This window comes from Xyrauchen texanus, chromosome 13 (genome assembly GCF_025860055.1).
Source record: "Xyrauchen texanus isolate HMW12.3.18 chromosome 13, RBS_HiC_50CHRs, whole genome shotgun sequence".
In the NCBI taxonomy this organism is placed as follows: domain Eukaryota; kingdom Metazoa; phylum Chordata; class Actinopteri; order Cypriniformes; family Catostomidae; genus Xyrauchen; species Xyrauchen texanus.
The window spans coordinates 13,980,009-14,001,035 of NC_068288.1; the positions used below are offsets into that span (position 1 = coordinate 13,980,009).

Consider the following 21,027-nt stretch of genomic DNA (forward strand, 5'->3'; position numbering starts at 1 on the left):
AGGCAGTGTGATGCTCTGGACAATGTTCTGCTGGGACACCTTGGGTCCTGGCATTCATGTGGATGTTACTTTGACACGTGCCACCTACCTAAAGATTTTTGCAGACCATGTACACCCCTTCATAGCATTGGTATTCCCTGATGGCAGTGGCCTCTTTCAGCAGGATAATGCACCCTGCCACACTGCAAAAATGGTTCAGGAATGTTTGAGGAACATGACAAAGAGATCAAGGTGTTGACTTGGCCTCCAAATCCCCCAGATCTCAATCCGATTAAACATCTATGAGATGTGTTGGACCAACAAGTCGATCCATGGCAGGTCCACCTCGCAACTTACAGGACTTGAAGGATCTGCTGCTAATGTCTTGATGCCAGATAGCACAGGACACCTTCAGAGGTCTTGTGGACTCTATGACTTGACGGGTCAGAGCTGTTTTGGTGGCATGAGGGGGACCTACATGATATTAGGCAGGTGGCATTTATGTTGTGGCTGAACAGTGTATTTGCTCTTTGTATATATTTATTTATTGCATGTTTATTAGGTGCTACTAGTTACAAATCGTAAACACATTACTTAACATACCACTTCTCTGGTGATGTGAGATGCCAGCTGAATGTGCCTTCATGCTTTCCCGGCGATCACTGACGTTATTGTAGTTGGTATGAAACAAGGATATCACTGTTTTCAGAAAACAGTGTTCATTTATAGAGAAATGCTCCAACCCTGATTACATCAAGCCCGCTTCATCTTGTGTTTGGCTCTTCTGTGATGCGGACATGCGGCAGATCTAGCGGAAAATCATCCTTTTCGGACACAGGCAGAGCAATGGGCATCGTCCACTCAAGTTATACATTTGTTTTCAGTTGACAGCTATTTTGAAAGTGCACACATACAGACACTGTACCATTCGTTCCCTGTCAAGCTAAATGGGTCCCAGCTCTGAGCCCCTTTGGCCTTGACCTCTCAATAACATCCTTTCACCCCCTCCTTACTTCCCTTATGAAGTATTTTACAAGATACACTGAAATACTGACACGGGAATCTCTGCATGGACTCACATGTCCAGGAAACACAGGAAATGGGAGGATGGTGGGTGAGAACCTCTGTGTTCTTAACCCCGTGAGACCCTGCAGGCTCTGTCACTGTCTCTAGTGCGTTTAAGACAGATGGGTGTTTTGATGACTCGTGGTCTGTTTTTGGATCATTTGGATCAGTGGCAAACTGAGAACATTAGTGGTTTAAAATGTTTTGGAGCTGAGGCTTGAGGCTGTCCTGTTTAATTATATGCCACCCAGGGTTTTACAGAGTGTACCTTAAATCTTGTATATTCAGTTTAAAGATTCACATGAAGCTGTAGCACTGTAGAGGTGGTTTGGTTTGTGTTTCACCTTAAGGAGCTTTTTCTTCCTGATCTGTCTCTTCAGAAAAGATTTTCAGGTCAATCTTACAGTGAAATCAAAAAGTGTTTGTGTTGCACTGACAGTAAAAATGGAATCTGATGGTAATTCACCAAAGTATGTGCAGTTCTCTAGAGCAATCGATGTGTTGTGTATTAGGCAGAGATCTCCGATTCCAGTCTTTTACTCAAAGCAAGGCAACAGCGTGTCGTGACCATTGAGGCAGCCTCAACGCGTGGCCTCGGGTGTTGTGTTTTAAAAGCACATCCTTTTCAATGTTTATTGGGTGATCGATCCTCACTAGACAGAGCTGTAGGTCCGGATCATGCTCTTTGTTCTTTTGGCATGATTCGATTAACACTCTCATCAGCTGTCCATGCAGCAAGGTGAGACTCAGGTGTGTTTATGGGCTGCATAGATGAGTACATTGATGAGGAGCATACAGTAGATGAGGTGCATAGATGAGTACGCACACGCACACACACAGATGTGCTGATGGAGTATTGGTGTTTTTCACCTGCTGGCCTCATCATCCAGCTCATCTCGGCTTATGTTTGAGGTCATTCAGTCAGTGCTCACACAAGCATATAGTTTCAGCCTTCATCTCTGCTCCTGACTGGCTGTTGCCAAGGTTACCTCCCTTCTGCCTATCCATTGTGACAAGGTTACCCTTTCTCCAGCAGCCTTTATCTCTATAACACCCCCACCCCCCTGCCACACTCTCTTTTAGCTCTTTCTTTCGATACATGGATAAATAATTTCTTTCCTCCGTATTAGAAAAGTGTAGCTCTCAGCTGGTTCAGAGATGGATGTGTTAAAGGTGAGGGGTGTAATTTTTGTGCCACTAGTGTCATCAAAATGAATTACTGAGATGACGATCTTAACACTTCCCTGGGCTTTTATTGGTTGGACAAACCGGCACTCCAAACTCATGCCAATGGTTGAGCCAATGTTGAGCCAATGTCAGGTTTGGTCAGGATGCTAGTGTGCCACAGTGTTCACACATTTTGGGGGAACCAACCAACGAGTGGCTCATTTATACTTATTATAGTATTAAAATGGGAGAAAGTGTTTAAGCATCACCTTTAAAGGAACAGTTCCTCCAAAAATGAAAATCTGTGATTTAGGGCTGTCACGATTATGAAATTTGGCTGACGATTAATTGTCAAACAAATAATTGCGATCATGACGATTCATTTTCTGTTTTAGGGCTTTCACGATTAATTGTCATATAAATTGTCATATTCAAATTACTTCAAATATTTAAAGCAAATAAAAAATAAGGCTTTAAATGGCATTTAAGGTTTTAAAAACGTACGGATGACACCCTACTAAAGTTTCTACTTGTTCGTTATATTTTTGCGGGAGTTTGGCATGTGCATCACTGAGGTGAAAGAAATCCACTCAAAGCCGCTTGCAACGCTATGTAACAGCTAGCTCCACGCCACTGTCAATCCAACAATCCACCTAACGAGTGTGGCGCTCGGCTTCCATAGGAATGAAGTAAAATGCTTGCTCAGCTTCGCTCACAATGCGCCAGTGGAAACGTGCTGAGTGCTTGAGAAGCTCTTCACGCGCTCTTCCGGCCCAGAGTTGGTTGACATCCACAGTGTGGACTGAATGACACACAAACACACTGTTCATGGCATTTATACAGTATATTTGCTGAAATTCTCTTATTTGGGAAAATGTGATTGGAAATTGGAATTCCCAATGATCGCGGTTATCTCAAAAGATCGCGGTTATCTCAAATAAACGCGATCAGATGGTTATTTAATAATCGCGACAGGCCTATCTGTGATCCTTTCCTCCCCCTCATGATAACTTTCTTTTGTCTAACACAAAAGGAGGACTGTTGTGAATAGGAATGGATGATGTCAGCCTCAAAAATGCCCCAAAAAGGGGTGTGAGTAGCTCAGCAAGTATTGACCCTGATTACCACCCCTAGAATCGCAAGTTCGAATCCAGGGTGTACTGAGTGACTCCAGCCAGGTCTCCTAAGCTACCAAATTGTCCCAGTTGCTAGGGAGGGTAGAGTCACATGGGGTAACCTCCTTGTGGTCGCGATTAGTGGTTCTCGCTCTCAATGGGGCACGTGGTGAGATGCGCAGATTGAGAAACGGAGGCAACTGAGACTTGTAGTAACCGCACTACCACAAAGACCTACTAACTAGTGGGAATTGGGCATTCCAAATTGGGAGAAAAGGGGATAAAAATAAATTAAAAATAAATTATTTGGCAAGACATTAACATTCATGCACATGATCACCAAACGTAACATAGTGAAAACGCAGTACTGACCTGATGTTGTAAGTGACAATACCATCAACTGGCCGCTAATTCGGGCGGCTGTGGCTCAGTTGGTAGAGCGGGTCGGCCACTAATCACAGGGTTGGTGGTTTGAATCTCGGCCCACATGACTCCACATGCCGAAGTGTCCTTGGGCAAGACACTGAACCCCAAGTTGCTCCCAATGGCAGACTAGCACCTTGCATAGCAGCTCTGCCATCATTGGTGTGTGTATGAATGTGTGTGTGAGTGAGTGAATGAGTCACAGTGTAAAGCGCTTTGAATACAGTTAAGGTTAAAAAGGCGCTATATAAGTGCAGACCATTTACCAGACCATTTAATTCCCTTACACTGGCCCATCTCTTCTGCTAAACTCTGCTTTGACATTAGTGAAGGATGGTTACAGGACATGCGAAAACCAGAGATGATTGAAAATGAAGTTAAAATTGAGCTGTGTAAGAATTGATGTGCCCTATTTCAAAAACAAAACTGGATATTGTCATAAATAGCAGATTATAGAGTCTGTACTTGACCATTAGCTTTGAATTCAGCTGATTGGAAAAGTCTGACAGATAACGTGACTAGAGAGAACAAGATATTGAATATACGGTTGCCATCTGGCAAACTACTGACGGCTTTTACACTGGCTTTGTGTGACTCAAAATGACACCTGTTAGACAGAGTCCTGCTGTCCTGAGAAACCGTTTCCATGGAAAACTTTGACCTTAAAGCCTCATAGCTGCTTTCTATACTCTTTTTCTGTTGTATGGGCCAGCAGCTTCTCATGCCACCGTATACTAAGAGAGAACATAATTACTCTAATGAAACATCATCACAGAAGCTGAGGGACAAAATGTTTGAGGATTCTCACGAGAGTGTCGAGTGTCGGCGTCCCCTGGGAAGAGAACTCTGCTTCACTCTCACTTGTCTTTCTTCTCTTCCTGTTTCTGTTATTAGTGCTAAATTAAGAAAAGCTCTCTGTCTTCACATTCTTTGAGAAATGTCAACTAGGGTCAACCAGTGGGTAAACAAACCATAATGGAGATTAGACATTGATCTGGTAGAATATATCATTTCCTTATCCATTCAAAGGTTGTTAAACTAAAATTGATTCTGGATTGATTTTGAGTTTTCTATAAAAATGCATTTTTAACATTATATATACATTTTTAGTTGTTTTACCAATGGTTTTATAACCTGGATTTCACCATGAAAATAGCCATGGAAGCTGGCATGCACACCAAAGTGTGCATGTCTGTGTCATGAAATGCAATTGCAAAAGGTTTATCCCATGTCAAATCAAACAAGTCTCAGAAACTTCCCCAGCTGATATTTTTAATTTTGTAAATACTTTTTCTGTAGAAAGATGCACGTAAAGGATGATCAAAGTCAAAATATTAAATGCCATTAATGAATATTTACTAAGTGATAAAATATTTTGTAGCAAGGGGTAAAACAGACAATTGTTGCCTGTTTTAGAGTAAAAAAAGGCAGAAGTGCCATTATTTTATTATATACAACAGTTAGTTCCGGTCCTTGAATCTGATTGGACGAGAGATGTTCCATGAGCACTGAAGTGAATCCGCATCAGCCGTTTACACACAACAGTTCTTCATGATTGCTTGTATTACTACTACATCTCTAATGCTTGGAAATAACTTAAAATGACTTTAAACGAACAGCTTCAGCATTATGGCTCATCACAGCTGAGAGACACAACAGACTGATTAATTACACAATGGGAGCTTGTGGCAGTGGGGGTGTGGTCAAGTGCCTCGCCGGTTCTCGCCGCCTCCTTTCCATTGAATCCCTTTACAGTGCTGTTTAAAATGGCGGAGGACATTGCGGTTTCTATAGTAATCGACTCTTGTGCACTGGCTACCGGTAACATAGAGAGAAATACCCCCGCTTGGACGCTATTTTACCACTGAGAATCTTCAGAAAGCTGACAGCATCTCTGCTTGGGAGTGACAACAGGTGATCACACTCTCTCTCGCTCTCTCTCTCTCTCTCTCACACTCTCTCCATCTCTCTCTCTTTCTCTCCATCTCTCTCTCTCTCTCTCACTCTCTCTCTCTCTCCATCTCTCTCACTCTCTCTCACACTCTCTCTCTCTTTCTCTCCATCTCTCTCTCTCTCTCACTCTCTCTCTCTCCATCTCTCTCACTCTCTCTCTCTCACACTCCATCTCGCTCTCTCTCTCTCACACTCTCTCTTTCTCTCCATCTCTCTCTCTCTTTCTCTCCATCTCTCTCTCTCTCTTTCTCACACACACATCCTTGTTTATCCAATAACTTGTTAGAAACAGCACAAGCTGTGATACTATTTCTAAAGTGACATTTTTGATTTCCTAACGGAGGTTTGGACGCATCATTTGTTTTGAACCAGCAACGGCAGATTCTGATTCGTCACGTAATAATGTACAAATACGTTTTCATGACCATACTCGGTTTTTTCTAATTTTTATAAATGTACTTGTTCATTGATCTGTTGTATATAATCAATATCACACTCTCAATCGTGCTATATGTCCCTAAATCAGCACTGATGAGATTACCTACAACACTCGAATCACAGCAGTGCTGATATAGGGCCATATCGCACTCTTGCTCATGTGATATTGCTTAAATAATACACTTTTATATGTTGTTTTTACAAAGTTAGAGTGCTAAAACTCCAAGCGTATTAAAGACATCTTAATATCCTTTTATATTGTGGTTCAAAATAAACTTTCCTCTCTGCATCTTTGCAAAAACAACAGTTTTTATTTTATTTTTAAGTTTGGTTGCTAGATTTCTTATTGATTGTCTCCAAATCAAAGGCGAAGATTATAATTTACGCAATAAATATTGAAATATGACATTTAATGTTTCTTTCACTAGAATTTTTTTTAATACAAAACAAATATTGATTGAGTTGACATAGAATGACCCAAAAACTATTTTCAAATTAATTTCCTGATCACTTCCCAATCTTCTGTTGCTCAGCAAAGCATAGTCCTGCCCCAAACATACACGACTGGGCCAATGTCGGTATATTTGGCAGGAAAGAATGCACAAACAAATAGTGCATTGTTTTGATTGAGTTCTCATAGTGTTCACACTTTTGTGAAAATCACCCGTTTTTTTTTTTTATTGTCTATCCATATTAAGATGGGACACAAGAAGATATTCATACATTGAAAGAATTACACACTGCAGCTTTAAAATTAATTTTTAAATAAAATCTGTTTGAGTGAGTCACTCTCAGAGCATTACTAAGTAATTAATTACTGTAATTAAATTACTTTTTAATTTGAAAAAGTAATATAAGGGATTACTCATCATTTTTAAGTAATTGCGTTAAATTATGTATAGACTATAAAACAATTCTATATAAATCAATAGTGAATTTAAAATGGAAATTTTACATTTAATCTTAAATAAATGTTTTGTCATTTAACGCCGCCCCCTTAAATTCTTTGTCCAGTTCATGAATAATTAATTTGATTGTATATGATTTATTTAAAAGAACAGTTTGATGTCTATCCTTGTATTTTTCATCTGGTCAAGGTCAATAAGGGTTTTAGAAAGTAGTTAGTAATAAGTAATGCATTTACACAGACAGAGTAATTAGTAATTGAATTACACTGAATAATATGTAATTAGTAGTTAGTAATTCATTACATTTTAGAGTAACTTACCCAACACTGGAACACACAACAGACATTTCCACCTCACCCTCAGACACCCTCACCCTTGGCATTCCTGTCTGTTAGTCACTACACAACACACAATTACTGTATACACACACAGTATATCACACTGCTGTTTGCTGCTAAAACTAGGCCACCTTCACTCTTTCCTCAGTTGAGCGGACACCTGAACACCTGCTTTCTTTTTCTCTCCTCCTGTTCTTTCAGCATAAAGAGGAAGTCATTGTCATTTATTATGCTCTGCAGGTGTGTATTGAGATTGGGAGGATTGCGAGTGTGTTTGTTTACTGAGTGAGGCAAGAAGTGGTGAGATGAGACGTGTGCAACCGGGTGCATAAAAAGGGCACATTAAAGCCATGGATCATCTGCTGCATGAGGGAAACTGCTTACGGGGTACTATTGTATGTGTGAGTGTGTTTATGTGTGTGTGTGCATGCCTTTGCATGTAAATGTGTATTTATGCAGTACACATTTAAGTCGTAAAGGTATTTCTACATGCTTTGTAATGGGATGCCATAAAGACCTCCAGTCTGTTGTTCTGCAGCTGTGATGATGAGTATTTCATGATGGGTCTGTGTGCTTAACAGCACCGCTAATGCGCTGATTGATTGTGTGTTTTTGGCTGTTCCTCTTAACTATGGGCACTTTCAGCCCTGTGGACTTTTAACATAAACAACAACAAAAAAGTGCAGACTTAAAAAACACTTCATGCTTACAGTGTGTGTGTGTGTGTGTGTGTGTGTGTGTGTGTGTGTGTGTGTGTGTGTGTGTGTGTTTGTGTCTGTGACTTGTGTATATGGTCGTGTGACAAAGTGATTTGATTTGCCAAGCTGACATGTGAGACAAAAACATTTCATAGAAGCGACACGGAATGATGTGTTTGCTTCAGAAAATTTGCTTTTCATGTCACATTTCCTTTTAGGACACTATCGGTGAGGTTTTGGTTTAAGGTTTTGGTTCGGGAGGTACATTTTACTCATTAAAACCTCTAACATTGACCTTTAAAACCTTGCCTGATTACGACACCATTTCACTCACATTTGGCGCCCCCCGCTGGTCATTTCACTGGGAAACTGCAGCGAAACACACGAAGTATGTTATGAAATCTGTCATTTTGTTTTGCAAAATGTTTCCACGGTAATATGATATTCATGAGATCAGACTCGAATTATACTTGATCTGATGGGCTGCCGTAATAGTATCCCATATCTCTCCTTTAAGCAGGAAATGTTTAGTATTGATGAATTTACAGCACTATTCAATATCCCTGCTATTTCAAGTATATTTCTAATTAGCAGAGCTCAGAGGCTTTAGTTCGGTTTCCTGTGTGATCACTGAAATGTTTACCTAATGACTGTTTCTGATGTCTGATGTCTTTCTCTTTCACAGGCCTGGGAAAAACGAAACGCAAGACGAGCGGACGGGAAGCCTCTCCCACACCCAGCACAGATGAGTACTCATCTAATGGAGGTGGAGCCGAACGAATCTACGACCTGAACACCCCAGCGGTGGTGAAGTTTGCATACAATGCCGAACGGGAGGATGAACTCAGCCTGGTGAAGGGCGCCCGGCTGATGGTGATGGAGAAATGCAGCGACGGCTGGTGGAGGGGCAGCTATAATGGTCAGATGGGCTGGTTTCCCTCCAACTACGTCCTGGAGGAGGAGGTCGATGACACCTCGGTCGACCTCCCTGTCTTCTCCTCACAGCCGGGCCTCAGTAATGGACAGGGCTCCAGGGTCCTTCAGACTGTTCAGACACTCTACCCCTTCAGTTCCGTCACAGAGGAGGAGCTGAACTTTGAGAAGGGCGAGACGATGGAGGTGCTGGAGAAGCCAGAGAATGACCCAGAATGGTGGAGGTGTAAGAATTGCCTTGGGCAGGTGGGTCTGGTGCCAAAGAACTATGTGGTTGTACTCAGCGACGGTCCGTCATCGACTGCCTCAGGCTCCCACTCCCGTAAAAACAGCCACACAAGGCCCTCCCACACAGGGAAGTTTGTGGGAAAGGACTGGTACCATGGGAACGTGACACGGCACCAGGCTGAGCACGCTCTGAACGAGAGGGGGGTGGAGGGAGACTTCCTCGTGCGAGACAGCGAGTCCTCTGTGAGTCTGTGTTTATCTGGAATAGTTGCAATTGGTCATTTAAGTGCTGTGCAATTTCTTTTTATGTCCATAGTGTCATTTCGCATAATTGGTCTAAAGACAGTGAGCACGGTGTAATAAGTGTCTTGAGCAGTGTTTCTCAACTGGTGGGTCACCACTCAAAAATGCATTCCAGGTCTGTCCTTGTTGTGTCGTGGACCGCAGGGAAAACAATACTACATACAGATAATACTAATCTAATAATCATGCAAAGTTAGGATAGAAAAACAAATAGGCTTATCAACTTTTAAACGGGAGAAGAAAAAGCTATTATTTTAGTGTACATGCATTTACACTAAACCTGACCCAGGGCCGATGCAGTTCATTGTAATATTTACCGGGCCCATCCCGGTAGGATACATGTGCGAATACGCTGTTGTCAGCACTCTTAGAGCGGTACACTTTAGGGGTCCGCCAGATTCGGGACAGTTTTTCAAGTAGGACTTTGGATTCGGGTTTGTAATATATGAAAAAATATACAGGACTTCTGAACATGTTTCACCCATGAGTTAGGGGCCGTTCACATTGAACGCATTTTTGCGTGTTTTCCTATGTTAACACGTGTTTGATGAACGTCCTTGACTGCTGCATCGCATCTCGCTGTTTCTTCAGTTTCTCATGCAGGACCGGCGCAGTTTTATGCACAGTGTCTTGTTAAAAATAACTTCAGGTCTCAAAAACGCATGTTGAGGGGCCCGGGTATCTCAGTGAGTAAAGACGCTGACTTTCACCCCTGGAGTCGTGAGTTTGAGTCCAGGGCATGCTGAGTGACTCCAGCCAGGTCTCCTAAGCAACCAAATTGGCCCGGTTGCTAGGGAGGGTAGAGTCACGTGGGGTAACCTCCTCGTGGTCACTATAATGTGGTTCTCGCTCTCGGTGCCGCGTGTGGTGAGTTGTGTGTGGATGCCACAGAGAATAGCGTGAAGCACCACATGCGCTACGTCTCCGCGGTAACGCACTCAACAAGTCAGATGATAAGATGAGCAGATTGACCGTCTCATATGCGGAGGCAACTGAGATTCGTCCTCCGCCACCCGGAATTAGGCGAGTCACTATGCCACCACAGGGACTTGGAACGCCTTGGGAATTGGGCGTTCCAAACTGGGGAGAAAAAGGGAGAAAAAAAAAATCTGTTTCATTCATTGCGCTGTGTGTCTAGATTGTTTTTAATGATTGTTTAACATTAATCCAGATTATTTTTGACCAAGCAAAGTTTCAGCACTCTAGTGTCCTGAGGGGCCACCGTGCCTTTATTGTTAGTTCCGAATGTTGCCTACGCAGCTCATTTCTCATCCGTGAGTTAGTGAAACCCCACATGAAACACACAAGCTCATGTGCAGTGCAACGTGGCTGTCACTCTACATGACTTAACTAACAACTAGTTGTCAGTACGGTTCCGTTCACACAGCACAGGTTGGCAGAGAATGCGGTTGTGAGACCTGAAAATTTGCGGGTGTCAGTTCGGTTCTAGAATGTGGTTATCACACCCGTAAATAACCGTCCTGTGTGTGAACGTAACCATATTAAGCACTCAAAACAGGTCTGACAACCGTATTCTGCTGCTGTGTGAATGTAGCCTGCGTTTACTTTGGTACAATAAACCATTTTGGTACGTTTGTGTCACCCCTTAATGCCCAATGCCAAGTCTGGTTCCTAAAGCAAAACCAGTTGAGAAGCTCTGGTCTTGAGCAATGCAGGACACAAAAGTGATTGTAGATCTAGGTCTGATAGGGCCCTCTGTAGGCTGCAGTGCACTAAAAGATAATGTTCTCTTTTTTCCCCTTTTCTGTTCTTTCTCTCTCTAGCCGAGTGACTTCTCTGTTTCTCTTAAAGCAGCTGGAAAGAACAAGCACTTCAAGGTGCAGTTGTCCAATGGAGTTTACTGTATCGGTCAGCGCCGTTTCAATACGATGGATGAACTGTTAGAGCACTACAAGAAAGCTCCCATCTTCACGAGCGAACATGGTGAAAAGCTTTACCTTGTCAAACCCCTCCAGTGACCTTCCACACAAAAATGAGCCTTAGGACCAGACCAGAGCAGACCTCACATTGAGCCAAGTGATATCTACAAATCCTGCTTAACACTCAATTCTCACCAGCAACCACTGGTTCTTTTTTGTTTTTATAGAAGAGACTTACCAAGTACCAATGGGGGTTACTTCAGGATTTAATGCTACTTTGCAGATGTGTCTTTTTTTCACTGAGGTATCCTTTCTTTTCCTGTGCCTCCATACTACTACTACCACTGGCATTCTTCAGTAAGAAGGGTTTGTAAAAATGAGCATTGCCTTTTCTAAATTGCCTTGGCAAACAGCACATTTTCTAGCCTATATCTGCAGAAATGATTTCAGCAGCACAATCCTCGCACTGGTCCTTAAGAAGACTACAGACACAAAGGAATTACAGGAAACTGTATGTACACAGGAGTTGCCAAAGAAAGAGTTGGTGACAGACAGAATGGTACGAGTCGCACCCTGGTGGATGAACTGGGAAATGCCAACAGGACGGTCTTGATAAGATGAATGTTTTGTAGATGCTTAACCAAATGTGCCATCCTCACATTCAAGCACTGCTCATCTGATATATAAGAGAACTCAGGGATGGGTTACCGACCAGGCCAATGGGGCCAGTGCCCAGGGGCCCTTGACTGCCCGGGGGGGGCCCTGGGTTTTAAGGTTGCGTTATCCAATTTGGCAAAAACCCATAAACAATTAAACAAACCCCCCCCACCCTCCACTCAACAACAATTTGGAGGGGGGGCCCCTTGGAGATAATTGGCCCCGGGGCCTTTGCCAGTCATAATGTGTCCCTGAGAGAACTATATTAACCTCATTCCAATTCACTATTTGTAGCGACATCAACGTGTTGGCATAAACATATTACAGCAAACACCGTTAGAATTTCGAAGAGAAAAGTTTTGTCTATTTACAAATGAATCCATTCATCATTTAGTTTCTGAGCTTTTATCAAAGTTCAATATGTCTGAATGTTACTGAGCATTATTATTTAAAACCATGTTTATTTAACGGAGAGAAAAGTGCTACAGAGAAGGAAAATGTAGTGAGCACATCCATGAACGCTGTGCAAACATTTTGAAATACTTTTGTTTAATTAAACAGTTTGCAATTGTAATGGCCAATAATGACATTTTATTGTTTCTATGTGTCATGATATATTTCTTGTATATTTCTTTGTTCAGAATGGAGTGCTAGTGTACTAAAGTACATATATTTATATTTATATTATATATTTATGCATTTGGCAGATGCTTTTATCCAAAGCGACTTACAGAGCACTTATTACAGGGACAATCCCCCCAGAGCAACCTGGAGTTAAGTGCCTTACTCAAGGACACAATGGTGGTGACTGTGGGGCTCGAACCAGCATCCTTCTGATTACCAGATTACCAGTTATGTGCTTTAGACCACTACACTACACCACCACCACTCTACATACTGCACTGCACACTATACTACTTAAAAAATAACACGTGGAACAGTTTGCAATATGGAACGCTAAAGGTTTCAAACAGTATGCTACATTGTCTCCATCACCTCACGCATGTTTAATTTCAGTGAATGGAGAATCTATCTAACTATCTGTCTATCTATCTATCTGTCTGTCTGTCTGTCTATCTATCTATCTGTCTGTCTGTCTATCTATTTGTCTGTCTGTCTGTCTCATCGTTTGTCTGTCTGTCTTTTTTATCTATCATTGTCTGTCTATCATCGTCTGTCTGTCTGATCTATCTGTCTATCTATCTGTCTGTCTGTCTGTCTGTCATCGTTTGTCTGTCTGTCTTTTCTATCTATCTGTCTGTCTGTCTGTCATTGTTTGTCTGTCTGTCTGATCCATCTATCTGTCTGTCTGTCTTTTCTATCTGTCTGTCTGTCTGTCTGTCTGTCTGTCTATCTATCCCTGTTTTTTATTAAAGATTATGGTCCAAGATGCCTACAGCATTGAGATCATCGTCTGGAGCACCTGGTAATGTGGTGGCTTGATGCTCTTCTGAGAGAGGTCTGCGCTTGTGCTTCTGATGTAAAGTCCACAGTTGAATCAGGACTGTCCTGATAATCTTAGCGACGGAGTCAGGCGAGTCAGAGCTCTTCTGTCAAATGGCTTTGATGATGACCTCAGGTGTCGTGTCAGCTCTGTTCTGGGTGTTTCTTTGGCCTTTGTTCCAGGACAGAGTGACTCTCAAAAGCCCACAGTGTGGCTGTTCATCAACAAAAAAAAGCCATACTGGTGTTGTCGGGGGAGGAGAAGGTGACGAATAAATAACCCTTGCTCCCATCTCTGTCATCACTATAGCCCTAGTGATGCTCCCAAATGAACAGATCAAGGTGTGCAGCTCCTCCCTGCCCACGCACTACGGCAGATTCTGGGCATACAGACTCAATCCAGGGTGACTGATCTTGTTGTCCCACTCAGGATTGGCCAGTCACTATGCACCCCATATTTCTCATGGGCTCACCCAAGAGGTGCTCAAACATCCAAGTATCTAATGCTGGGGCAGCATTGGCCTGGTGCACATAGCTGATGACGCCATTCCCCAGAGGGTGGTTAGCCACCCTGCGTCGTCTCAACCGCACAGCACTGATGGGACCAGCTGGGTTGAAGGTGGTAAGCAGCAAGTCTTCGTCACATTTGGATGAACACCCCCAAAACACACACACAAATAAAAAATCCTGAATTATCGCTCCTGAAGTGGACAAGTCATAAACTGGTTTATGGTCCATTTATAGACTGAAAAATACTAAAAGTGCATTTTTCTGATTATTGTGCTTATTCACCTTAAAACATCAGCATTAGGGTGATTCACATAATGCTAAAATAAAACCATAAACAGACTAAAATAGTCAAAAATAAATAAAAACTACAATCTTTTAATGGGAAAGAAACTGACAAGATTTAATGTACAATGCCCTTCTGGCAGTAAGCCTAATAATGGGGCTTGATAATTGGAAGACTTCTTTTGTAGGAGCTTTTGTTACATGAGGTATCTCAAAAGATTCTGGGATCTGGAAGAGGTGCTCTACATTAACCTTGGGAGTCTACCCATGTTACCATAGCATTAACAATCACTGAAACATGGAGCAGCCTCCAGCTCTCAATATTTGATTTGATCAAACGTGTATTAAAAAGTCATAATAATCTGGTAAGATAATCTTTAACTTTTATTGGCAAATGTAACATCAGAACACTTTGTTGTGCTTGTGACATCTGCTATTATGTTGTTAAAAATTGAGTGATAATATATTTTTCCCAATTTGAAATGCCCAATTCCCACTACTTACTATGTCCTCATGGTGGCGCGGTTACCTCAATCCAGGTGGCGGAGGACAAGTCTCAGTTGCCTCCGCTTTTGAAGCTGTTAATCCACGCATCTGATCACGTGACTTGTTGTGCATGACACCGCGGAGACTCACAGCATATGGAGGCTCATGCTACTCTCCACGATACACACACAACTCACCACACGCCCCATTCATGTCAAGTGGTTTTTATTGTCGTTCAACCATATACAGTTAGTGCAGTACACAGCGAAACGAGACAATGTTCCTCCAGGACCATGTGCTACATGAAAACAACATAGGACAAACACAGAACCACATGAGACTAAAGTGCGAGGCAATGTCATTGGAGTGCGGGCTGTGAAAGATCATATTAGTTTGACCCACTGAATGAATTCACCCCATTAAATAACATACCTATATAAAGTGCACGTGCAAACTTGTGCAAAAAGTACAGGACAGTACAAGAAATGTCTAACAATGAACAGGACAGTAGGCACAGTGAGAGACAGTGCAGCGCCGACCAGTACACAGTAATGCAAAAGATGACAGTTTCTAAAAACGTAAACATAACATACTATGAGAGTGTTCTGTGCACATAGCAGTTATTGAGGTAGTAGCCAGTTATAAAGTTGCAGTAATTAAAGTGCAACTCAGGACCCACTGAGAGCGAGAACCACTAATCACCACCACAAGGAGGTTACCCCATGTGACTCTACCCTCCCTAGCAACCGGGACAATTTGGTTGCTTAAGAGACCTGACTGGAGTCACTCCCGGTTTGGTAGTCAAAGTCAATACTCGCTGAGTTACCCAGACCCCACAATTTCACTAATTCATCCAGCCCCTTTCTCTCCTTGTTATACAAGATAACTGAACTAAAGAAACCTCACTCCTCTATTCCTTCAATCAGTCAAAAGAGACACCTGTCGCTGATCCCCGCTCGATCACAAAGAGAATGAGGAAATGGGGTGAATTCATTCAGTGGGTCAAACTAATATGATCTTTCACAGCCCGCACTCCAATGACATTGCCTCGCACTTTAGTCAGTCTTTACAGGTAGGAAACGCCACCAAAGCGGTCTCGCTTCAAACAAGTGCTGCTTAATACTGTATGACACTTTGGTGCTGTTTGCAAAGTCACAGATGTTTAGGGGTGGAGAAGATACCCTCCTAAATAGAGTAAAAAAAATGCCTATGGTGTGGATTCACAGGTGCATCCTATGCAGAAGTTTCAACTTTTTTATTGAATCACCTGACCAGTTTTAAATGTTATTTTAACAGTTTAAACCATGTTATGATGAAGCACAGCTATCCCCTGTTCACTGAGCATTGTATCACTGCACAGCACCCATAGCGGAGTTATTTTTGTTGCATAAAATGTTCTGTTTACTGTTACGTTCAGGCACTATACTGGAAGGATGGCATATAATGACTTCATTTTATATATATATATATATATATATATATATATATATATATATTTAAATATAATTTTAACAAACATTTGTGTATTCAAAATGTTTATTCTGGGGTGGTAACCATTTCATAAAAGCAATAGAGCAGTTGAGGCGGTACCATTTTGTGAATATAGTCACAGCTGATGCCTCTTGTACCTTATTGCTTAAATAAACAATGAATCTTGCTTTCAAATTTATTAAGAAATGTATTGATGGAGTCTGGGTCGATCAGCGAGCATTGACGCTGACTATCACACCTGGAGTGACTCCAGTCAGGTCTCCTAAGCAACTAAATTGTCCCGGTTGCTAGGGAGGGTAGAGTCACATGGGGTAACCTCCTCGTGGTGGTGATTAGTGGTTCTCTCAATGGGGCGTGTGGTGAGTTGTGTGTGGATCGTGGAGAGTAGCATGAGTCTCCACATGCTGTGAGTCTCCGCGGTGTCATGCACAACGAGTCACGTGATCAGATGCATGGACTGACGCTCTCAGAAGTGGTTATTATTATAGAAAACTACAATATTTTGAAGTAACATTAGCTGGATTTCTTGAATGATGGAACACAATGATAATAATAAAAGAACAATCTATGCTAATGGGTGAAATACATGAAATAGCCATATCATGTCATTGGGGGCTAAGATCAAAATCCTATAATTGCCCCTGATCCACACTCCTACCCCCTCTGGAAGATTCCCTCGATCTCTCCTCTGTCCTTGCCTCCTCCCAGATGTACTTCATGATTGCTGACTTAATCAATTTCTGGGCTGTGTTTGAACTAAAAGTTAACAAAACTCTTGAAAGAGCATTTGCAACCATGTTTCTAATGTTGTGGTACTATTGGAACACACGGTCACATCTGTCCCTCAATAACCACCTTGCATGTTTGCCTGAATTTCTCAGTGTGATCCGAACTTGAATGAGAAGGGAAACATTCACAGTGGTGCAACTGTACTCTGTTCTCGGTCTTGCCTACTTCTGGTTCACACGGGCTATTGTGCGTTTAATTGGGACACGCTGCATTGTGTGAGACAATATTCCATGCAGAGTGCTCTGCTGCATACAGCACATTTTGGCAAATGTAGGTCATCCAAGTATGCTACACATACAGATAATGGTTATACCCTGCACAGTATACATACTATATAGAAATAACACAAGAATGCTGTTCTGAGCCTGTTTCCATTGACATCTTTGCGTTTACATGGGCTCGTCACTAGAGTGCGCTGAAGTATTCTGGCATTGTAGATTCATGTAGGATTAGAGCAGGGATTGACAACCACTTGTGACCTATTTGTTAACCAGGGGCCGTCCTGCAGACTTTCAGCCAAGCCTGGGACTCATGCTGGATTCATTGTGCCACTGCCATTGCCTGACAGAGAGAGATTTACATTTGTTTAATAATGGAAACGCTCTAAAAGCAAATGAATCAACTGGAGAGTAAATCTGAGTTGTTTTTTTCCCCCCAAAATATAAATTATACACACACACATATATATATATATATAGTATTATAAAGAAATTTGTGTTACTAGAGTTACTAGAGTTTCACCCTAAGGGTAGAGAGAACCCTTAATTTTGCATAAATGTGCCATAACATGTAATCTTATCTTCAACTAAGTCACAACACTTAAATGCACATGGAGAGCAGCAACTGTGCTGAGCGTTTAGACAAGAGACTTCAACCTTTTTCAGGTCGAGGATCCAGTGGTAGAAAGTGAAGGGACCTCTTGCTGTACACTGAGTGTTGTATTTTAGGCCTGGCCTATAATAACATGCATATGCTGTAGACATGCTTCTTATATCATGTGTATTTACACAGTGTATGATATTTACATTGCTATTTATGATACTTAACTGTAAAGTTATGTACTAATTTGCAGAGGTGGGACCAAGTCATTGTTTTACAAGTCTCAATTCTTTGCATTCGGGTCTCTGGTCAAGTCAAAAGTCATCAAGCTTCAAGTCTTAAACAAGTCATTGGTGCTTTTTGTGCAAATTAGTGTTTGAGTGTAAATTACTATAGTAAATTATACTCATATCAGGAATGCTTTTAAAGTATGTTCATCACTTCCCAATTCAATTTCATGTGAGATTGTCCACAAAATATAGACTATCTCCAGACTCTCTTCTCAATTCAGTTTTCATACAGAAAAGGCCAAATAAACAGACATGAAACATTGATTGCACAGTGATCCGAGAAGCAGCAAAGATGATTAGCAATACTTGGATGACATACAGCTTTATTCCCGGATGTGCAGAAGTTCCTCTGAGACATCAGACCACTAGAGGACGCCATTGACCAATCGTAATGTAGTACTCCATGAGTACTCCTGTGATTTATTATTAAAGAAATGTTCAGTACAAGTTAAGCTTAATCGACAGTATTTGCGGTTATATAAAAAATATAAAACCTTTATCTTTCAAATGGTAGACGTGTCTGTGTTTGCTGTAGTGAAGATAAATGGGCTGAATTGCATATGCAAATGAATGGTGAATTTGAGAAAAGTAAATAAATATAAAAATATAAAACCCCAAATGAAGTGCATCATTTTACTGTATTTACTTCAGGGATGAAGAAGACAAAAGTTATAATTTCTTTGAAAAAATAAGAAATTACACCTGTACTATGTCCAGTCCAAAATGACCACGAACACCAAAGTAAGTGGCCCTACTCGTCCAGAATAGGAGGGTTAAGACAAATGGCTCTGACGGACACCTCTAAATTGGTCTAATTTATTTATGTATCCTCTTGTCTCCAGTTATCTTCTGGAGAAATCATTAGCCCCACATTGTGTGCAATGTGTTTGTCTATGATGAATTTATGTGGAAATCGCTGCTAAGTTAAGAAAGAAAATTCCTGCAACTGTACAGTATATCAGTCGACAGACCACCTGCCATAGCACCGTGGGCCCCCAGGTGCCTGCGTAGCAAAACACAGGGTTAAGATAACTTCAGAAGGAAGAGTAGCTGCTGGAATGAGAACTGTCTAGCATCAGAAAATATATCCCGCTGCTTTGGTCGATTTATAACCATAAGACACCGCCCGCCACTGTGCAACTGTCTGTGCCTTAAATCCACAGTCAGGCCTGTGTGCTGCTCACCCAAACCAAGATGAATACACATGTAACATATTGTTTAAATCTAAAGGAATAGGGCACCCAAAGATGACAATTCTGTCATCACTTACTCACCCGTATGTTGTCTTAAACTCATTTGACTTTCTTCTGCAGAACACAAAAGATGATATTTTAATGGCTATATGATGTATGATTGTCCATACAATGCAAGTGAATGATGATAACATTTTCAAACCCCAAAAATTACATAAAGGCAGCATAAAGGTAATCCAAACGACACCAGTGGTTTAATCCATGTCATCTGAAGAGATAGAATCGATTTTGGGTGAAATGTGTTCCAACAATGTGTTGGAAGTGCGTCATGAGTTAACCCTGAAATTAAGTTAAACCCTGAAATCTTGACATCAGCAGTCTCCTTGGCGATCATGATTTCAAACTCGATAACACTTTCTAGTGCCATCAAGTGTTCTGCGCATGCGTCAAGCGCTAAGAAGTGTAATCGAGCTTAAAGTTTTCCCCCACAATCGATTGGATTGCTTCTTATGGATTACCACATGCTGCCATCATTGTATGGACGAACAGACATCATATCTCCATCATAGAAAGTCATACGACTATACAACAATTCTGGGGTGAACTAGCCCTTAGAAATTCTCATCACAGAGGTTATTTTGTTAACTTTTCTTGCTGCTATGGAAGGAGATTTTAACCTTAAGCTCACTTTGAAGGATCAAGTAGGACTTAAAGGTTTTTCAGAGTGGACTGCATCAAACTATAACATCAGGAGATTGAAAGACTGATAAGGTTGTTCACACTTTTCAATATTTATATGGTGTAACAGCCCTGTGTTTTCCCCTAGTGCTTTTCTGTAGGTATGTATTGTTTCAGGCAACCTAGTGTCACAGAATGGGCATTACTATAACTACATATTTACAAACTGACTTTTACGTGCCACTTTTACTTTTTGTTGCAATTTCCTGTTGAAATTAACACTAGAGGCGCTCCATCAACTGCGTTGAAGTCGAAAAGCGACACGGAATAACGTGGCTGCTTCAAAATGTTTGCTTTTTGTTTTTCTTTCTTGTTTTTGGATTTTCTCCCCAATTTGGCATGTCCAGTTCCCAAAGTACTCGTGGTGGCATAGTGACTCGCCTCAATCCGGGTTGCATAGTGACGATTTCAGAAGAATCTCAGTTGCCCCCTCGTCTGAGACCATCAATCCACACATCTTATCACGTGGCTTGTTACCACGGAGACCTAGCGCGTGTGGAGGCTTCACGCTATTCTCCGCGGCATCCACGCACAACTCAGCGTACACCCCACCGAGAGTGAGAACCACAGTATAGCGACCATGAGGAGGTTACTCCATGTAACTCTACCCTCCCTAGCAACCGGGCCAATTGGTTGTTTAGGAAACCTGGATGTCACTCAGCACGTCATGGTTTCGAACTCGTGACTCCAGGGGTGGTAGTCAACTTCTTTACTCTCTGAGCTCCATCTAAAATTCACCATAAAACCTTGTCTGAATACGACACCATTTCACTCGCTTTTGGCGCCCCCCGCTGGACATTTCACTTGGAAATTGAGGCGAAACATGAAATGAAGCATGCAGTTTCTATTTTCAGAAATGCTGCCAGGATCAATGATGTTCATGAGGCCAGGCTGGTTTCAG

At 41.8% G+C, this 21,027-nt stretch overlaps 1 protein-coding gene across 1 annotated transcript in view; it reads left to right on the plus strand.

The window, feature by feature from the left end:
• Nucleotides 1-12,659, plus strand: part of nck2b (NCK adaptor protein 2b) — a 36,397-nt gene extending 23,738 nt beyond the window's left edge. The window contains exons 3-4 of the mRNA XM_052140496.1: nt 8,770-9,488; nt 11,333-12,659. Of these exons, the coding sequence (XP_051996456.1) occupies nt 8,770-9,488; nt 11,333-11,527 (914 nt within the window). The 3' untranslated portion in view covers nt 11,528-12,659. The remainder of the gene's footprint in view (nt 1-8,769; nt 9,489-11,332) is intronic.
• Nucleotides 12,660-21,027: the final 8,368 nt, after the last annotated feature.